The sequence below is a fragment of the Nerophis ophidion genome, linkage group LG11, assembly GCF_033978795.1.
Source record: "Nerophis ophidion isolate RoL-2023_Sa linkage group LG11, RoL_Noph_v1.0, whole genome shotgun sequence".
NCBI classification, from domain to species: domain Eukaryota; kingdom Metazoa; phylum Chordata; class Actinopteri; order Syngnathiformes; family Syngnathidae; genus Nerophis; species Nerophis ophidion.
Window position 1 is genome coordinate 17,463,283 of NC_084621.1, and position 23,443 is coordinate 17,486,725.

At 40.9% G+C, this 23,443-nt stretch overlaps 2 protein-coding genes across 2 annotated transcripts in view; both read left to right on the plus strand.

Moving 5' to 3' along the window:
- Positions 1-3,102: 3,102 nt before the first annotated feature.
- On the plus strand, positions 3,103-14,277 carry fbl (fibrillarin). The gene is made up of 9 exons (XM_061915182.1): positions 3,103-3,266; positions 5,591-5,752; positions 7,578-7,709; positions 7,779-7,873; positions 7,938-8,108; positions 9,330-9,462; positions 13,135-13,247; positions 13,708-13,853; positions 14,098-14,277. Exons 1-9 carry the CDS (start codon positions 3,257-3,259, stop codon positions 14,120-14,122), a joined length of 987 nt encoding a protein of 328 aa, XP_061771166.1. The 5' UTR covers positions 3,103-3,256; the 3' UTR covers positions 14,123-14,277.
- A 4,394-nt stretch (positions 14,278-18,671) lies between these two features.
- Positions 18,672-23,443, plus strand: part of dyrk1b (dual-specificity tyrosine-(Y)-phosphorylation regulated kinase 1B) — a 76,173-nt gene continuing 71,401 nt past the window's right edge. Inside the window, exon 1 of the mRNA XM_061915184.1 lies at positions 18,672-19,475. The gene's annotated coding sequence lies outside the window, so the exon portion shown is untranslated. The remainder of the gene's footprint in view (positions 19,476-23,443) is intronic.

Below are 23,443 nucleotides of genomic sequence, written 5' to 3' on the forward strand. Positions count from 1 at the left end.
ATCGAATCGATGGACGACCATAAGCAAGTGTGTGTGTGTGTGTGTGTGTGTGTGTGTGTGTGTGTGTGTGTGTGTGTGTTATATACAAACCCCGTTTCCATATGAGTTGAGAAATTGTGTTAGATGTAAATATAAACGGAATACAATGATTTGCAAATCCTTTTCAACCCACATTCAGTTGAATGCACTACAAAGACAGGATATTTGATGTTCAAACTCATAAACTTTATTTTTTTTTGCAAATAATAACTATCTTGGAATTTCATGGCTGCAACATGTGCCAAAGTAGTTGGGAAAGGGCATGTTCACCACTGTGTTACATCACCTTTTTTTTTAACAACATTCAATAAACGTTTGGGAACTGAGGAAATTAATTGTTGAAGCTTTGAAAGTGGAATTCTTTACCATTCTTGTTTTATGTAGATATTCGGTCGTTCAACAGTCCGGGGTCTCCGCTGTCATATTTTACGCTTCATAATGCGCCACATATTTTCCATGGGAGACAGATCTGGACTGCAGGCGGGCCAGGAAAGTACCTGCACTCTTTTACAAACCCCATTTCAATATGAGTTGGGAAACTGTGTTAGATGTAAATATAAACGGAATACAATGATTTATTTAATGTAAAAAAAAAAAAAAAAAAAAATGATGTACATATACACAGTATACATGTCAGCTGATTTGAATAACAATGTATACAAAAAAATGTACATGACTATGTACATGTTGACTCCAAGAGTGTGCAAAACACAATGAGAAAATATATATTGACTATAACCACATAGAAATATATATACGCTATAACCAAATATAAATATTTATAAACCACATATAAATATATATAAACCACATATAATATAAATAAACCACATCTAAATGTATATATACACTATAACCACATATAAATATATATAAACCACATATAAATATATATAGACCACATATAAATATATATATATATATATATATATATATATATATATATATATATACATATATGTACACTATAACCACATAAAAAAATATATATATACACTATAACCACATACAAATATACATAAACCACATATAAATATATATAGACCACATGTAAATATATATATATATATATGTATGTACACTATAACCACATATAAATATATATATACACTATAACCACAAACAAATATATATAAAGCACATATAAATATATATAGACTATAACCACATAGAAATATATACACACTATAACCAAATATAAATATTTATAAACCACATATAAATATATATAAACCACATATAATATAAATAAACCACATGTAAATGTATATATACACTATAACCACATATAAATATATATAAACCACATATAAATATATATAGACCACATATAAATATAAATATATATATATATATATATATATATATGTATATATATATATATATATATATATATATATATATGTATATATATATATATATATGTATGTACACTATAACCACATAAAAAAAATATATATATACACTATAACCACAAACAAATATATATAAAGCACATATAAATATATATAGACTATAACCACATATAAATATATAAAGACTATAACCACATATACAAATATATAGACTATAAACACATATAAATATATATATAGACTATAACCATATATAAATATATAAAAACTATAACCACATACAAATATATATACACTATAACCACATATACAAATATATAGACTATAACCACATATAAATATATATATTGACTATAACCACATATAAATATATTTGTACACTATAACCAAATATAAATATATATATACACTATAACTAAATATAAATATATATACATACTATAACCACATATAAATATCTATATATATATATACACACTATAACCACATATAAATATATATATACACTATAACCAAATACAAATATATATACACTATAACCACACATAACTATATACATACACTATAACCAAATATAAATATATATATATATACACTATAACCACATATAAATATATTTGTACACTATAAACAAATATAAATATATATATACACTATAACAACATATAAATATATATATATATATATATATACACTATAACCACATAAAAAAATATATATACACTATAAGGGACGGCGTGGCGCAACGGAAGAGTGGCCGTGCGCAACCCGAAGGTCCCTGGTTCAATTCCCACCTAGTACCAACCTCGTCACGTCCGTTGTGTCCTGAGCAAGACACTTCACCCTTGCTCCTGATGGGTGCTGGTTGGCGCCTTGCATGGCAGCTCCCTCCATCAGTGTGTGAAGTAGTGTCAAAGCGCTTTGAGTACCTTGAAGGTAGAAAAGCGCTATACAAGTACAACCCATTTATCATTTATAACTAAATATAAATATATATATATATACACTATAACCACATACAAATATATTTGTACACTATAACCAAATATAAATATATATATATACACTATAACCACATATAAATATATATATACACTATAACAACATAAAATATATTTATACACTATAACTAAATATAAATATATATACACACTATAACCAAATATAAATATACATATATATACACTATAACCACATATAAATATATATACACACTATAAACACATATAAATATATATATACACTATAACCACACATAAATATGGATATATACACACTATAACCACATATAAATATATATACACCATAACCACACATAAATATATATATATATATATATATATATATATATATATACACTATAACCAAATATAAATATACATAGACTATAACCACATATAAATATATAATACACTATAACCATATATATATATATATATATATATATATATATATATACACTATAACCACATATAAATATATATATATATATACACTATAACCACATATAAATATATATATATATATACATCTACACTATAACCACATATAAATATATATATATATACACTATAACCACATATAAATATATATATACACTATAACCACATATAAATATATACAATGCACCGCAACGATCATTGAATTGAGAAGTTGCTCTTTTCATTTCGTTGCAGATACCATTCTATCCAGCAGGGGGCAAGAGCAATTTGAGCCTTGACTCACACGAAGAAGAAGCGGAAGAAGACGAAGAAGAAAAGAGAAGCTGCCTGTACTTCCGGTGTGTGCACACGTGTTGCTCGTCGTGCTGCTGTATTGCTGTGTTGCTCGCTGCCAGATCAACAACACAAGACGGCCATAAAATGAGACCAGGTAACGACAAATACTACTTTGTTTACTTCATTTAACTTACTATCACAATACACACTTAAATGTGGCCTTTTTTTTTTTTGGCGCTCCCTCCTTCCTGCGCCTAAATGCTTTGGCCTGCTAAAATGTCAACCTTAACATATATATATATATATATGTATATATACATATATATATATATATATACATATACATATATATACAGACACATATAGTCCGTGTGCGTTATTGTGTATATAATCCACATGTCTGGATGATTCACTTCCGCCATCATGTCGCCGCGCACATGTTGTTGTTCTCCCTCTAAACTTACAAACCCCGTTTCCATATGAGTTGGGAAATTGTGTTAGATATAAATTTAAACGGAATACAATGATTTGCGAATCATTTTCAACCCATATTCAGTTGAATGCACTCCAAAGACAATATATTTGATGTTCAAACTCAGAAACTTTATTTTTTTGGGCAAATAATAATTAACTTAGAATTTCATGGCTGCAAAACGTGCCAAAGTAGTTGGGAAAGGGCATGTTCACCACTGTGTTACATCACTTTTTCTTTTAACAACACTCAATAAACTCATTGTTGAAGCTCATTGTTGAAGCTTTGAAAATTGAATTCTTTCCCATTCTTGTTTTGTGTAGTGCTTCAGTTGTTCAACAGTCCAGGGTCTCCGCTGGCGTAATTTACGCTTCATAATGCACTACACATTTTCCATGGAGACAGGTCTGGACTGCAGGCGGGCCAGTAAAGTACCCGCACTCTTTTTTTACAAAGCCACGCTGTTGTAACACTTGTCTTGCTGAAATAAGTGGGAGTGTCTATGATAACATTGCTTGGATGACAACATATGTTGCTCCAAAACCTGTATGGACCATTCAGCATTAATGGTGCCTTCACAGATGTGTAAGTTACCCATGCTTTGGGCACTAATACATCCCCATACCATCACAGATGCTGGCTTTTCAACTTTGCACCGATAACAATACGAATGGTTAATTTCCTCTTTGTTCTGGAGGACACCACGTCCTCTGTTTCCAAATATAATTTGAAATTTGGACTCGTCAGACCACAGAACACTTTTCCACTTTGCATCAGTCCATTTCAGATGAGCTTGGGCCCAGCCAAGCCGGCGGCGTTCCCGGGTGTTGTTGATAAATGGGTTTGGCTTTGCATAGTAGAGTTTTAACTTGCACGTTACAGATGTAGCGACCAACTGTAGTTACTGACGGTGGTTTTATGAAGTGTTCCTGAGCCCATGTGGTGCTATCCTTTAGACACTGATGTCGGTTTTTGATGCAGTACCGCCTGAGGGGTCAAAGGTCCGTAATATCATCGCTTATGTGGAGTGATTTCTCCAGATTCTCTGAACCTTTTGATGATTTTACGGACCGTAGATGGTAAAATCCCTAAATTCCTTGCAATAGCTCGTTGAGAAACGTTCTAAAACTGTTCGACAATTTGCTTACAAAGTGGTGACCCTCACCCCATCCTTGTTTGTGAATTACTTAGCATTTTATGGAAGCTGCTTTTATACCCGATCATGGCACCCAACTTTTCCCAATTAACCTGCACACCTGTGGGATGTTTCAAATAAGTGTTTGGTGAGCACTCCTCAACATTATGAGTATTTATTACAACCTTTCCCAACTTCTTTGTCACATGTTGCCGGCATCAAATTCTAAAGTTAATGATTATTTGCAACAAAAAAACTGTTTATCGGTTTGAACATCAAATATGTTGTCTTTGTAGCATATTCAACTGAATATAGGTTGAAAATGATTTGCAAATCATTGTAGTGCGTTAATATTTACATTTAACACAATTTCCCAACTCATATGGAAACGGGGTTTGTCCAATAAGCTTGACATCAACCACTCACTGGCCTTATTATGCCTTTTTACTACTTACTCACTGGCCATTTTACCTCTTTTATAAATAGCACAATCTTAAGACATTTTAATACAGAAGCGTGTGAACAAGGATTTCAACCCTTTGCCTCCTGACCAAGGCTAATGTGCTAATCGCTATGTAGTTGACTGCTTTGTAATTATTTCTATGCTTTCACATTGTGCTAATCACTATGTAGCTGACTGCTTTGTAATGACTGTTTCTATGCTCGTACATTGTGCTAATCGCTATGTAGCTGAGTGCTTTGTAATGACTGTTTCTCTGCTTTTACATTGTGCTAATCGCTATGTAGCTGACTGCTTTTTTAATGACTGTTTCTATGCTTTTACATTGCTTCTTGCTTCCATATGTATCCCATACCATGCAAGTCTAAGGAAGACCAGTCTTTTTTTCAAGTGACTTTGCTTCCGGTCCAGGTTTCAGTCCAAGAGGAGGACGAGGAGGCTTTGGTGACCGCGGGGGCCGAGGAGGCTTTGGTGACCGCGGGGGACGAGGAGGCTTTGGAGACCGCGGGGGCCGAGGAGGCTTTGGGGGACGAGGGGGAGACCGCGGGGGACGAGGAGGGTTCAGAGGAAGAGGTAACAATTTCCATTGTGGATGAATGAAGTGTGTGTAAGTAAGACAGACCACTGTACTCATGGATCCAGGGTGACATAAGACTGACTTTAAAATTTCCAACAAGATGTCGGACCTGAGAGCCTCTGCTACAAAGACGGTGTAAGAGCTAAATAATCCATCAAACCAAGAATTGAGTCTACATTCGTTGCTTCTACTGTGAGGTTAGCAATGATAGCCAGGGTAGCGACGCCAACTCGCACTGGTTGGTAAAGCTTGCTGAGGGCCGGACGAGCGAGGACAAGGTGTGGGACATTGTGCTCGCGGCGGTCCTGGAATCAAGCTCTGTTCATTCGATGTCTTCAAAGGTCTCTCAATTTTCAATCTGATTAGATTTTGCCTGTAGTCGTCGATCGCTGGAATCTAAGGTGGTTCTTTTATTTAACCAGGAACAAATCCCATGGAAATGAAAACATATTCCACATTAAAATGACAGGATGGGCGTCAGGTCAAACACTTACACATAACTGAGGCTGCATTAAATTCTCTTTAGATATAAAAGCATTTAAGGAAACAAATTCAGTCACCCCCCCCCCCCCCCCCCTCCCCCAGTCTCTTTATAACACCCTCCAAGCACCAGGATCTGCGCAGACAAAAGCTTTTTCCTCTTTCACAGGGTTGGTGTGGCATAACTGCCGTATTTCCTTGAATTGCCGCCGGGTATATAGTATGCGCCTGCCTAGAATTACTGCTGGGTCAAACTCGTTTCGCAAAATAATTAGCGCACGCTTAGCATTACCGCCTGCTCAGGATTAACGCCGGGTCAAACTTCTTTTGGCAAAATATTATTTTTATTAGCGCATGTCTATAATTTCCGCAGGGTCAACAAAAAATTAGCAAATGCCTCGAATTTCCGCCGGGTCAAACTCGTCACGTCACGAGTGACACTTCAGCTGTCTTCATTTTCAAAATGGAGGAGGCTGATTTCAATAATTTGAAATCGCATAAATGGATTAAGATTAAGACTATTTAGTAGGATATAAGGTCCAAGCTATTGAATAAGATAAAAAGAACAGTAAGCAGCTATGTTTTATTAATATACCGTAGCTGCGTGTGTCAAATATGAATCATTAAATGACTCCCGCCTCCTGGTGGTAGAGAGCGCTAATGATCCCATCTTGCGACTACTCGGCTGCAGAAGAAGTGACAACAAGCAGCAAGAGTGAGCAGCGATCCTTTATTTTTTCCTCTCGCTTGCACTTTTAACATGGAGGATTACATATCTTAACTAAAACAGTTTTCTAAACTGGACTTTCAATCGTAGCAGGAGGTAATAAAGGAAGATCTCCATCGAGACAGAGAGACTTTTAAAACTGAAGAAAGATAAGGAATACTTCTATAAAAAAGTTATCGAGGCTTTTGATCAGAAGGAGCTGCGCATGGACTTCATTTATTAGTAAAGGTAAGACCATATTAAAGTTTTTTTTTTAATAAAATGTGCTTTTCATGATGGTATCCTTACATTACACTCAAATCTATAAGTTTAGGCCTAATTTTACCACATACATGCCCTTGGTAAACGCCGGAATGAGAAGAGGTTTTAATTAGCGCCCCGGCGGTAATTCAAGGAAATACGGTATAATAGAACAGAAATATTCCTCTGAAATGCCTGAAAGTCAGGATTCTGGGTCTCTTCTGTCATGCTTGGTTGCCGTGGAAATGACAACTTTATGTAGAATACACCTTTTTTCTTCTGCAAGATATTTCATTCTTTGCTACGCACACCATTCAGTTTGGTAGTGGTCTCCAAGCACCGGCATTGGTCCTCATGGCATATGTTGCCCTCAGGTGGGTTCCGCTCCCCAGAAGGAGGAGGATTCAGGGGGCGAGGAGGAGGCAGAGGCACCCCAAGAGGCCGGGGTGGCAGAGGAGGCTTCGGAGCAGGAAGGAAGGTGTTTGTGGAGCCTCATAGACATGAAGGTTGGTCTCTTGCGCTCTTCAACCACGACTTAGGAGCTCAGCTCACCTCAGCGCTGCCTTTGTCCTCAGGTGTGTTCATCTGCCGTGGCAAGGAGGACGCTCTGGTCACTAAGAACATGGTGGTAGGAGAGTCCGTGTATGGAGAGAAGAGGATGAGCGTGGAGGTGAGACTCAGGTGTGTTCTTCACCTCACTCGCCCGCTTTTCATGCTCCTCTTGGCGTCTTCAGGAAGGTGAGACCAAGATTGAATACAGAGCCTGGAATCCTTTCCGCTCCAAGCTGGCAGCGGCAATCTTGGGAGGAGTGGACCAGATCCACATCAAACCTGGAGCCAAAGTCATGTACCTGGGGGCCGCTTCTGGGACCACCGTGTCCCACGTCTCCGACATTGTTGGGCCGGTCAGTACACCTCATATATCACAGTAATAGTCACGTACATACATGCAGTATATCACAGTAATAGTCACCTACATACATGCAGTATATCACAGTAATAGTCACGTACATACATGCAGTATATCACAGTAATAGTCACATACATACATGCAGTATATCACAGTAATAGTCAACTACATACATGCAGTACATCACAGTAATAGTCACGTACGTACATGCAGTATATCACAGTAATAGTCACGTACGTACATGCAGTATATCACAGTAATAGTCACCTACATACATGCAGTATATCACAATAGTCACCTACATACATGCAGTATATCACAGTAATAGTCACATACATACATGCAGTATATCACAGTAATAGTCACATACATACATGCAGTATATCACAGTAATAGTCACATATATACATGCAGTATATCATAGTAATAGTCACCTACATACATGCAGTATATCACAATAATAGTCACCTACATACATGCAGTACATCACAGTAATAGTCACCTACATACATGCAGTACATCACAGTAATAGTCACATACATACATGCAGTATATCATAGTAATAGTCACCTACATACATGCAGTATATCACAGTAATAGTCACCTACATGCATGCAGTATATCACAGTAATAGTCACGTACATACATGCGGTGTATCACAGTAATAGTCACGTACATACATGCAGTATATCACAGTAATAGTCACGTACGTACATGCAGTATATCACAGTAATAGTCACGTACGTACATGCAGTATATCACAGTAATATTTCCATACGTACATGCAGTATATCACAGTAATAGTCACATACGTACATGCAGTATATCACAGTAATAGTCACCTACGTACACGCAGTATATCACAGTAATAGTCACCTACGTACATGCAGTATATCACAGTAATAGTCACGGACGTACATGCAGTTTATTACAGTAATAGTCACATACATACATGCAGTATATCACAGTTACAGTCACATACGTACATGCAGTATAACAGAGTAATAGTCACTGAATAATTTGATAAACTGCATGTACATAAAGTTTAAACGGAGTACATATCACTGGATAATACTTGTTTCCAAATGAGGTACTACGTACTTGCAGTATTTCATTGAGTAAATCAAACTGTATATTGTTTCAACATGAGGTACTACATAGAAGCAGTACATTATGAAGTAAACATACTAGTGGTATATAAAGTGTGTTGTTGCAGGAAGGGCTGGTCTATGCGGTAGAGTTTTCTCACCGATCAGGTCGTGATCTTCTCAACGTGGCCAAGAAACGCACCAACATCATTCCCATCATCGAGGACGCTCGCCACCCGCACAAGTACAGGATGTTGGTCGGTATGTATACACACACATACTTACTACTGGCTAGTACACACATACTGCTCTGTAGTACACACATACTGCTCTCTGGTACACACATGCTGCTCTCTAGTACACACATGCTACTCTCGAGTACACACATACCACTATCTAGTACAGGATGTTGGTTGGTATGTACACACATACTTACTCCTGTCTAGTACACACATGCTACTGTCTAGTACACACATGCTACTGTCTAGTGCACACATGCTACTGTCTGGTGCACACATGCTACTATCTGGTGCACACATGCTACTATCTGGTGCACACATGCTACTGTCTAGTGCACACATGCTACTGTCTACTGCACACATGCTGCTCTCTAGTGCACACATGCTACTGTCTACTGCACACATACTGCTCTCTAGTACACACATACCACTGTCTAGTACAGGATGTTGGTCGGTATGTACACACATACTTAATACTGCCTAGTACACACATACTGCCTACTACAGGATGTTGGTTGGTATGTACAAACATACTTACTACTGTCTAGTACACACATGCTACTGTCTAGTGCACACATACTGCTCTCTAGTACACACATGCTACTGTCTAGTACACACGTACCACTGACTAGTGCACACATGCTACTGTCTAGTGCACACATGCTGCTCTCTAGTGTACACATGCTACTGTCTGCTGCACACATGCTACTGTCTAGTGCACACATGCTACTGTCTAGTGCACACATGCTACTGTCTAGTGCACACATGCTACTGTCTAGTGCACACATACTGCTCTCTAGTACACACATGCTACTCTCTAGTACACACATACCATTGTCTAGTACAGGATGTTGGTCGGTATGTACACACATACTTAATACTGCCTAGTACACACATACCACTGTCTAGTACAGGATGTTGGTTGGTATGTACATACATACTTACTACTGTCTAGTACACACATGCTACTGTCTAGTGCACACATACTGCTCTTTAGTACACACATGCTACTGTCTAGTGCACACATGCTACTGTCTAGTGCACACATGCTACTGTCTAGTGCACACATGCTACTCTAGTACACACATGCCACTCTAGTACAGGTTGTTAGTCTGTATGTACACACATACTTACTACTGTCTAGTACAAACATACTACTCTCTAGTACACACATGCTACTGTCTAGTACACACATACCGCTGTCTAGTAATAGGATGTTAGTCGGTATGTACACACATACTTACCACTGTCTAGTGCACACATGCTACTGTCTACTACACACATACTACTGTCTAGTACAGGATGTTGGTTGGTATGTACACACATACTTACTACTGTCTAGTATACACATACTACTGTCTAGTACACAAATACTACTGGCTAGTAGAGGATGTTGGTCGGTATGTACACACATTCTACTGTCTAGTACACAAATACTACTGGCTAGTAGAGGATGTTGGTCGGTATGTACACACATTCTACTGTCTGGTACACAAATACTTACTACTGCCTAGTACAGGATGTTGGTCGGTATGCACACAAATACTGTCTAGTACACATATTGTCTCGTACAGGATGTTGGTCGGTATGTACACAAATACTGTCTAGTACACATATTGTCTCGTACAGGATGTTGGTCGGTATGTACACAAATACTGTCTAGTACACACATATTGTCTCGTACAGGATGTTTGCCGGTATGTACACACATACTACTGTCTAGTACACAAATACTACTTTCTAGTACCGGATGTTGGTCGGCATGTACACACACACTACTGTCTAGTACACAAATACTTACTACTGTCTAGTACAGGATGGTGGCTGGTACGTACAAACATACTGTCTAGTACACAAATACTTATTACTGTTTAGTACAGGATGTTGGCCGGTTCGTACACAAATACTGTCTATTACACACATATTGTCTGGTACAGGATGTTGGTTGGTATCTACACATACTACTGTCTAGTACACACATACTACTGTCTAGTACAGGAAGTTGGCCTGTACAAGCACAAATACTGTCTAGTACACACATGTTGTCTCGTACAGGATGTTGGCCAGTATGTACACACATACTACTGTCTAGTACACACATACTACTGTCTAGTACAAGATGTTGGCCGGTACGTACACAAATACCGTCTAGTACACACATATTGTCTCGTACAGGATGTTGGTCGGTATGTACACACATACTACTGTCTAGTACACACATATTACTGTCCAGTATATAAATACTTACTACTGTCTAGTACAGGATGTTGGCCGGTACGTAAACACATACTACTGTCTAGTACACACATAATACTGTCTAGTACACAAATACTTACTACTGTCTAGTACAGGATTTTGACCGGTACGTACACAAATAATGTCTAGTACACACATACTACTGTCTAGTACACAAATACTTACTACTGGCTAGTACAGGATTTTGGCCGGTACGTACACAAATACTGTCTAGTACACACATTTGTCTCGTACAGGATGTTGGTCGGTATGTACACACATACTACCCTCTAGTACACAAATACTTACTACTGTCTAGTACAGGATGTTGGCCGGTACGTCCACATATACTACTGTCTAGTACACAAATACTTACTACTGTCTAGTACAGGATGTTGGCCGGTACGTACACAAATACTGTCTAGTACACACATACTACTGTCTAGTACACAAATACTTACTACTGTCTAGTACACAAATACTACTGTCTAGTACAGGATTTTGGCCGGTACGTACACAAATACTGTCTAGTACACACATTTGTCTCGTACAGGATGTTGGTCGGTATGTACACACATACTACCCTCTAGTACACAAATACTTACTACTGTCTAGTACAGGATGTTGGCCGGTACGTACACACATACTAATGTCTAGTACACAAATACTTACTACTGTCTAGTACAGGATGTTGACCGGTACGTACACAAATACTGTCTAGTACACACATACTACTGTCTAGTACACAAATACTTACTACTGTCTAGTACAGGATGTTGGCCGGTACTTACACAAATACTGTCTAGTACACACATATTGTCTCGTACAGGATGTTGGCCGGTACATATACACATACTACTGTCTAGCATACACATACTACTGTCCAGTACACAAGTACTTACTACTGTCTAGTGCTGGATGTTGGCCGATACGTACACACATACTACTGTCTAGTACACACATACTACTGTTTAGTACAGGATGTTGGCCGGAACGTACACAAATACTGTCTAGTACACACATATTGTCTCGTACAGGATGTTGGCCGGTACGTATACACATACTACTGTCTAGTATACACATACTACTGTCCAGTACACAAATACTTACTACTGTCTAGTACAGGATGTTGGCCGATACGTACACACATACTACTGTCTAGTACAGGATGTTGGCCGGAACGTACACAAATACTGTCTAGTACACACATATTGTCTCGTACAGGATGTTGGTCGGTATGTACACAGATGTGGATATACTGTAGATATATAATGTTTCTCTATAGAATACATAAGTTTAGTTCGCATGATCAATGAGATGTGGATGTGTAGATCAATAAGTATTGATTAGATGATGTTAAATGAGATGTGTCGATCAATAAGTATTGATTGGATATTTAATAAATAGATATTTAGATCAATATGAATGTATACAAGTCCTGATGTTGTTTCCGAACTAGGAATGGTGGATGTGATTTTTGCTGACGTGGCACAACCTGACCAGACCAGGATTGTTGCTCTCAATGCTCACAACTTCCTGAAGAACGGTGGACATTTTGTCATCTCCATCAAGGTATTTTATATTTGCTTATGTTCTTACAAGATCTACTTTTATATTTGCTGATGTTCTTACAAGATGTACTTTTATATTTACTGATGTTCATACAAGATCTATTATATGTCCATCTACACACCACTTGGTATCTACACACACGACAGCAGGTGTCCACAGACCAACATGGTCCACAATGTGCTCACCTTGATGTTTCCAAGGTGTCCACAGACCAACATGGTCCACAGTGTGCTCACCTTGATGTTTCCAAGGTGTCCACAGACCAACATGGTCCACAATGTGCTCACATTGATGTCTCCTTGGTGTCCACAGACCAACATGGTCTACAGTATGCTCACCTTGATGTTTCCAAGGTGTCCACACACCAACGTGGTCCACAGTGTGCTCACCTTGATGTTTCCATGGTGTCTACAGACCAACATGGTCCACAGTGTGCTCACCTTGAAGTTTCCTTCCACAGGCCAACTGCATCGACTCCACGGCGGCCCCGGAGGCGGTGTTTGCATCGGAGGTGAAGAAGATGACGGGTGAGAACATGAAACCGCAGGAGCAGCTCACCCTGGAGCCCTATGAGCGAGACCATGCCGTGGTGGTGGGCATCTACAGGTACTCCTCTTCTGTGGCTCCATCTAGTGGTGCTTTGCTGCAACTACATGCTGTGCATTGCATCACATCAACAGGAATATTTCTAGTGTTTTCTCCTTTAATTTGCGTGACAGAGCAGTTACCATAGCAACACAAAGTACCCATCAGCCCTCAGTCTGCTTTGACAGGGTTTATTGACCTTCAGGTCCCACATGTTCCTAAAAGCTGTCACATGACTCATGTCTTTGTTCTTTGTCTTCCTCAGACCTCCACCCAAACAGAAGAAGTGACCACCGTCTGCCATCTTGAATCCCCCAGCCTGACCTTTGACTTGTTGGATGAGCTGCGGTCAACTCTTTTTTTTCTTTTTTTTATGTCTCCCTTTTTTGTCATGTCTCACCATGTAGAGAACTTTTCATTAAAGACTTTTGAACTTTTGCACAAAGTTGCCTTGAAAGAGTACATGTGTCTTCAGACGTGTTCTCTGGGAAGAAGCAGGGCAGGTGTCTTCAGACGTGTTCTCGGGGAAGAAGCAGGGAGGGCAGGTGTCTTCAGACGTGTTCTCGGGGAAGAAGCAGGGCAGGTGTCTTCAGACGTGTTCTCGGGGAAGAAGCAGGGCAGGTGTCTTCAGACGTGTTCTCGGGGAAGAAGCAGGGCAGGTGTCTTCAGACGTGTACTCGGGGAAGAAGCAGGGCAGGTGTCTTCAGACATGTTCTCGGGGAAGAAGCAGGGCAGGTGTCTTCAGACGTGTACTCGGGGAAGAAGCAGGGCAGGTGTCTTCAGACGTGTTCTTGGGGAAGAAGCAGGGCAAGTGTCTTCAGACGTTTTCTCGGGGAAGAAGCAGGGAGGGCAGGTGTCTTCATACGTGTTCTCGGGGAAGAAGCAAGGCAGGTGTCTTCAGACGTGTTCTCGGGGAAGAAACAGGTAGGGCAGGTAGGTGTTTTCAGACGAGTTCTCGGGGGGAAAAGCAACGCAGTTAAGTGTCTTCAGACGTGTTCTTGGGGAGAAGCAGGGCAGGTATCTTCAGTTCAGACGTGTTCTTGGGGAAGAAGCAGGGCAGGTGTCTTAGACGTGTTCTTGGGGAAGAAGCAGGGCAGGCAGGTGTCCTCAGACTCTTACTCGGGGAAGAAGCAGGGCAGGCAGGTGTCCTCAGACTCTTACTCGGGGAAGAAGCAGGGCAGGTGTCTTAGACGTGTTCTTGGGGAAGAAGCAGGGCAGGTGTCTTGGACGTGTTCTCGGGGAAGAAGCAGGGCAGGTGTCTTAGACGTGTTCTCGGGGAGGAAGCAGGGCAGGTATCTTCAGTTCAGACGTGTTCTCGGGGAGGAAGCAGGGCAGGTATCTTCAGTTCAGACGTGTTCTCGGGGAAGAAGCAGGGCAGGTGTCTTAGACGTGTTCTCGGGGAAGAAGCAGGGCAGGTGTCTTAGACGTGTTCTCGGGGAAGAAGCAGAGCAGGTGTCTTAGACGTGTTCTCGGGGAAGAAGCAGGGCAGGTGTCTTAGACGTGTTCTCGGGGAAGAAGCAGGGAAGGTGTCTTAGACGTGTTCTCGGGGAGGAAGCAGGGCAGGTATCTTCAGTTCAGACGTGTTCTCGGGGAAGAAGCAGAGCAGGTGTCTTAAGACGTGTTCTCGGGGAAGAAGCAGGGCAGGTGTCTTAGACGTGTTCTCGGGGAGGAAGCAGGGCAGGTATCTTCAGTTCAGACGTGTTCTCGGGGAAGAAGCAGGGCAGGTGTCTTAGACGTGTTCTCGGGGAAGAAGCAGGGCAGGTGTCTTAGACGTGTTCTCGGGGAGGAAGCAGGGCAGGTATCTTCAGTTCAGACGTGTTCTCGGGAAAGAAGCAGAGCAGGTGTCTTAGACGTGTTCTCGGGGAGGAAGCAGGGCAGGTATCTTCAGTTCAGACGTGTTCTCGGGGAAGAAGCAGGGCAGGTATCTTCAGTTCAGACGTGTTCTCGGGGAAGAAGCAGAGCAGGTGTCTTAGACGTGTTCTCGGGGAGGAAGCAGGGTAGGTATCTTCAGTTCAGACGTGTTCTCGGGGAAGAAGCAGGGCAGGTATCTTGCGTTCAGACGTGTTCTCGGGGAAGAAGCAGAGCAGGTGTCTTAGACGTGTTCTCGGGGAAGAAGCAGGGCAGGTGTCTTAGACGTGTTCTCGGGGAGGAAGCAGGGCAGGTATCTTCAGTTCAGACGTGTTCTCGGGGAAGAAGCAGGGCAGGTGTCTTAGACGTGTTCTCGGGGAAGAAGCAGGGCAGGTGTCTTAGACGTGTTCTCGGGGAAGAAGCAGGGCAGGTGTCTTAGACGTGTTCTCGGGGAGGAAGCAGGGCAGGTATCTTCAGTTCAGACGTGTTCTCGGGGAAGAAGCAGAGCAGGTGTCTTAGATGTGTTCTCGGGGAAGAAGCAGGGCAGGTATCTTCAGTTCAGACGTGTTCTCGGGAAAGAAGCAGAGCAGGTGTCTTAGACGTGTTCTCAGGGAAGAAGCAGAGCAGGTGTCTTAGACGTGTTCTCGGGGAAGAAGCAGGGCAGGTATCTTCAGTTCAGACGTGTTCTCGGGGAAGAAGCAGGGCAGGTGTCTTAGACGTGTTCTCGGGGAAGAAGCAGGGCAGGTGTCTTAGACGTGTTCTCGGGGAAGAAGCAGGGCAGGTGTCTTAGACGTGTTCTCGGGGAGGAAGCAGGGCAGGTATCTTCAGTTCAGACGTGTTCTCGGGGAAGAAGCAGAGCAGGTGTCTTAGATGTGTTCTCGGGGAAGAAGCAGGGCATGTATCTTAGATGTGTTCTCGGGGAGGAAGCAGGGCAGGTATCTTCAGTTCAGACGTGTTCTCGGGAAAGAAGCAGAGCAGGTGTCTTAGACGTGTTCTCGGGGAAGAAGCAGAGCAGGTGTCTTAGACGTGTTCTCGGGGAAGAAGCAGGGCAGGTATCTTCAGTTCAGACGTGTTCTCGGGGAAGAAGCAGGGCAGGTGTCTTAGACGTGTTCTCGGGGAAGAAGCAGGGCAGGTGTCTTAGACGTGTTCTCAGGGAGGAAGCAGGGCAGGTATCTTCAGTTCAGACGTGTTCTCGGGGAAGAAGCAGGGCAGGTATCTTCAGTTCAGACGTGTTCTCGGGGAAGAAGCGGGGCAGGTGTCTTAGACGTGTTCTCGGGGAAGAAGCAGAGCAGGTGTCTTAGACGTGTTCTCGGGGAAGAAGCAGGGCAGGTATCTTCAGTTCAGACGTGTTCTCGGGGAAGAAGCAGGGCAGGTGTCTTAGACGTGTTCTCGGGGAAGAAGCAGGGCAGGTGTCTTAGACGTGTTCTCAGGGAGGAAGCAGGGCAGGTATCTTCAGTTCAGACGTGTTCTCGGGGAAGAAGCAGGGCAGGTGTCTTAGACGTGTTCTCGGGGAAGAAGCAGGGCAGGTATTTTCAGTTCAGACGTGTTCTCGGGGAGGAAGCAGGGCAGGTATCTTCAGTTCAGACGTGTTCTCGGGGAAGAAGCAGGGCAGGTATCTTCAGTTCAGACGTGTTCTCGGGGAAGAAGCAGGGCAGGTATCTTCAGTTCAGACGTGTTCTCGGGGAAGAAGCAGGGCAGGTATCTTCAGTTCAGACGTGTTCTCGGGGAAGAAGCAGGGCAGGTATCTTCAGTTCAGACGTGTTCTCGGGGAAGAAGCGGGGCAGGTGTCTTAGACGTGTTCTCGGGGAAGAAGCAGGGCAGGTATTTTCAGTTCAGACGTGTTCTCGGGGAGGAAGCAGGGCAGGTATCTTCAGTTCAGACGTGTTCTCGGGGAAGAAGCAGGGCAGGTATCTTCAGTTCAGACGTGTTCTCGGGGAAGAAGCAGGGCAGGTATCTTCAGTTCAGACGTGTTCTCGGGGAAGAAGCGGGGCAGGTGTCTTAGACGTGTTCTCGGGGAAGAAGCAGGGCAGGTATCTTCAGTTCAGACGTGTTCTCGGGGAAGAAGCAGGGCAGGTATCTTCAGTTCAGACGTGTTCTCGGGGAAGAAGCAGGGCAGGTATCTTCAGTTCAGACGTGTTCTCGGGGAAGAAGCAGGGCAGGTATCTTCAGTTCAGACGTGTTCTCGGGGAAGAAGCGGGGCAGGTGTCTTAGACGTGTTCTCGGGGAAGAAGCAGGGCAGGTATTTTCAGTTCAGACGTGTTCTCGGGGAGGAAGCAGGGCAGGTATCTTCAGTTCAGACGTGTTCTCGGGGAAGAAGCAGGGCAGGTATCTTCAGTTCAGACGTGTTCTCGGGGAAGAAGCAGGGCAGGTATCTTCAGTTCAGACGTGTTCTCGGGGAAGAAGCGGGGCAGGTGTCTTAGACGTGTTCTCGGGGAAGAAGCAGGGCAGGTATCTTCAGTTCAGACGTGTTCTCGGGGAAGAAGCAGGGCAAGTATCTTCAGTTCAGACGTGTTCCCGGGGAAGAAGCAGAGCAGGTGTCTTGGACGTGTTCTCGGGGAAGAAGCAGGGCAGGTGTCTTAGACGTGTTCTCGGGGAAGAAGCAGAGCAGGTGTCTTAGACGTGTTCTCGGGGAAGAAGCAGGGCAGGTATCTTCAGTTCAGACGTGTTCTCGGGGAAGAAGCAGGGCAGGTATCTTCAGTTCAGACGTGTTCTCGGGGAAGAAGCAGGGCAGGTATCTTCAGTTCAGACGTGTTCTCGAGGAAGAAGCAGGGCAGGTATCTTCAGTTCAGACGTGTTCTCGGGGAGGAAGCAGGGCAGGTATCTTCAGTTCAGACGTGTTCTCGGGGAAGAAGCAGAGCAGGTGTCTTAGACGTGTTCTCGGGGAAGAAGCAGGGCAGGTATCTTCAGTTCAGACGTGTTCTCGGGGAAGAAGCAGTGAGTAGAAATTCAGCTCTGCTTTTGTTTTGGCAGCCATTTTGTGGGGAAGTTGTGGGGAGCGCGCTTGGCATCGGGAGCGCGCCCCTATGCAGCGAGCCTCGTTAGCATCTTCCCGCCGCTAAAGGCGGAATTACCGCGGCTTCATGTGCCGACTGCCGGACTAAAATGTCTCAGCGAGGCCCGCCTCAATCACCATTAGCATCCTGGGAATCTACCTCCAATCGCTGACTAGCGCTGCTGTGGACGTCTTCCGAACATGCTTTACCCCTCCGACCGGTGCGTGTGAAGGCGGACTAGCGGCTGTGGCCGTGTTCCGAACATGGTTACTACCTCCGACCGGTGCGTGTAAAGGACTATCAGGACGTGTTCCTAATATGGTTTCTACCTAACACGGTAGGACTAATAGGACGTGTTCTAAAACATGGTTTCTACCTAACACGGTAGGACTATCAGGACGTGTTCTAAAACATGGTTTCTACCTCCGACCGGTAGGACTATCAGGACTTGTTCTAAACATGGTTTCTACCTCCGACCGGTAGGACTATCAGGACGTGTTCCGAACATGGTTTCTACCTCCGACTGGTAGGACTATCAGGACGTGTTCCGAACATGGTTTCTACCTCCGATCGGTAGGACTATCAGAACGTGTTCCGAACATGGTTTCTACCTCCGACTGCTGCGTGTGAAGGAGGACTACCTGGACGTGTTCTGAACATGGTTTCTACCTCCGACCGGTAGGAGGACTAGCTGGACGCGTTCCGAACATGGTTTCTACCTCCGACCGGTGCGTGTGAAGGGGGACTAGCGGCTGTGGACGTATTCCGAATATGGCTCCTCCGCGTCGACACACCGACTGAGGTAAGGAGCCGTTACGTTGTCTTGGTGCCCCGGCATGGAGGAGCATCTGTACCCCTGCATTGTTCCGGAGTATATATGTGTGGAGATATATATGTATGTATGTGTGTATGAGTGTAGATGTATGTATACATGAGTGTAGATATATATATATATTTGTATGTGTGTGTATATATATATGTATGTGTATGTATATATGTATGTATATATATTTTTTTGTATATGTATGTATGTATATATATTCATGTATATATGTATATATATCTATGTATGTGTATATATATATTTATGTATATATATTTATATGTAGGTATGTGTGTGTATATATATATTTATATGTAGGTATGTGTGTGTATATATATATTTATATGTAGGTATGTGTGTGTATATATATATTTATATGTAGGTATGTATGTGTATATATATGTATGTATATATATATACATGTGTATGTATGTATGTATGTATATGTGTGTGTATATATATATGCATGTGTATAGATGTATGTGTGTATATATGTATGTATATACATATGTATATGTAGATGTATGTATATATATATGTGTGTATATATATGTATGTATATGTAGATGTATGTATATATATATGTATGCATACATGTGGGTTTTGATATATATTTATGTATGTATACATGAGTGTAGATATATATATATGTATGTATGTATGCATACATATGTGAGTGTTGATATATATGTGTATGTATGTATGTATGTATGTATACATGTGTTGATGTATGTATGTATGTATACATGAGTGTAGATATATCTGTATACATGTGTACATATATATGTATGTATGTATGTATGGCTGTATACATGAGTGTAGATGTATGTATGCATGAGTGTAGATATATATATATATATATATATATATATGTGTTTATGTATGCATACATATGTGAGTGTAGATATATATGTATGTATGTATACATTAGTGTATATGTATGTATGTATGCATGCATATGTGAATGTTGATATATATGTATGTATGTATGTATACATGAGTGTAAATATATATGTATGTATGTATACATTGGTGTAGATATGTGTATGTATGTATGTATACATGAGTGTAGATATATATGTATGCATGCATATATACATATGTGTCGATATATATGTACATATATGTATGGAATGTATACATGAGTGTAGATATATATGTATGTATACATGAGTGTAGATATGTATATATGCATATGTGAGTGTAGATGTATATGTATGTATACATGAGTGTAAATATAAATGTATGTTTTTATACATGAATGTACAGATGTATGTACGTATACATGTTAAGATACATGTGTATATATGTATACAGGAGTGTAGATATATTTGTATGTATACATGAGTGTAGATATATATACTGTATATGTGTGTGTGTGTGTGACTGTGTATTAATACCTTATACCTGAGTGTAGATTTGTGTGTGTGTATGTATACATGTAGATAAATGTGTGTATGTGTACATATAGATATGTGTATGTAGATATTAAAGTTAAAGTAGCAATGATTGTGTGGTGAAATTTGTCCTCTGCATTTGACCCATCCCCTTGATTACCCCCCTGGGAAGTGAGGGGAGCAGTGGGCACTAGCGATGCTGCGCCCGGGAATCATTTATGGTGATTTAACCCCCAATTCCAACCATTGATGCTGAGTGCCAAGCATGGAGGCAATAGGTCCCATTTTTTTCCAGTCTGTGGTATAACTCGGCTGGGGTTTGAACTCACAACCTACCGATCTCAGGGCGGACACTCTAACCACTAGGCCACTGAGAGGGTTATATATGTGTATGTATACGTGAGTGTAGATATATGTGTGTATGTATACATGTAGATGTGTGTATGTATGTATACTTGTAGATGTGTGTGTATACATAAATGATAAATGGGTTGTACTTGTATAGCGCTTTTCTACCTTCAAGGTACTTAAAGCGCTTTGACACTACTTCCACATTTACCCATTCACACACTGATGGAGGGAGCTGCCATGCAAGGCGCTAACCAGCACCCATCAGGAGCAAGGGTGAAGTGTCTTGCTCAGGACACAACGGACGTGACGAGGTTGATACTAGGCGGGGATTCAACCAGGGACCCTCGGGTTGCGCACGGCCACTCTTCCGCCACGCCATCCCATGTATGTAGGTGCGTGTGTGTGTGTGTGTGTGTGTGTGTGTGTGTGTGTGTGTATACATGTAAGTAGGTGTGTGTGTGTGTGTGTGTGTGTGTGTGTGTGTGTGTGTGTGTGTGTATACATGTAGATGTACATACACATATATCTACACTCACATGTATACATACACATATCTACAGTCGTGTACATACACATATACTTACACATATCCACACACATCTATACATACCCGTATATCTACACTCACATGTATACCTACACGTATACATACACTTATATCTACACTCACATGTATACATACACGTATCTACACTCATGTATACATACATATATCTACATACACGTATCTACACTCACATGTATACATACACATATCTACACTCATGTATACATACATATATCTACATACACGTATCTACACTTACATTTATTCATGCATGTATACATACATGTATATCTACATTTCTACACTCTCATTTATACATGCACGTATATCTACACTCACATGTATACCTACACATATATCTACACTCACATGTATACCAACACACATATCTACACTCACATGTATTCTTACATATATCTACATACACCTATCTACACTCACATTTATACGTGCACGTATAAATACACGTATATCTACACTCACATGTATACATACACATATCTACACTCATGTATACATACTTATATCTACATACACATATCTACACTCACATTTATACATACACGTATATCTACACTCAAATGTATACCTACACATATATCTACACTCACATGTATACCAACACACATATCTACACTCACATGTATACATACATATATCTACATACACCTATCTACACTCACATTTATACATGCACATATAAATACACGTATATCTACACTCACATGTATACATACACTTATCTACACTCATGTATACATACTTATATCTACATACACATATCTACACTCACATTTACACATACACGTATATATACACTCACATGTATACCTACACATATATCTACACTCACATGTATACCAACACACATATCTACACTCACATGTATACATACATATATCTACATACACCTATCTACACTCACATTTACACATGCACGTATAAATACACGTATATCTACACTCACATGTATTCATACACATATCTACACTCATGTATACATACTTATATCTACATACAAATATCTACACTCACATTTATACATACACGTATATCTACACTCACATGTATACCTACACATATATCTACACTCACATGTATACCAACACACATATCTACACTCACCTGTATACATACATATATCTACATACACCTATCTACACTCACATTTACACATGCACGTATAAATACACGTATATCTACACTCACATGTATACATACACATATCTACACTCATGTATAATACATATATCCACATAGACGTGGCTACACTCACATTTATACATGCATGTATACATACACGTATATCTACACTCACGTGTATACATACATGTATATCTACACTCACGTGTATACATACATGTATATCTACACTCACATGTATACATACACATGTACATACACATATCTACACTCATGTATACATACATATATCTACATGCACGTATATCTACACATATGTATACATACACGTATATTTACACTTACATCTATACAATATACAGTGGTGGTCAAAAGTGTACGTACACTTGTAAAGAACATGATGTCATGGCTGTCTTGAGTTTCCAATCATTTCTACAACTCTTATTTGTTTTGTGATGTAGTGATTGGAGCACATACTTGTTGCTCACAAAAAACATTCATGCAGTTTG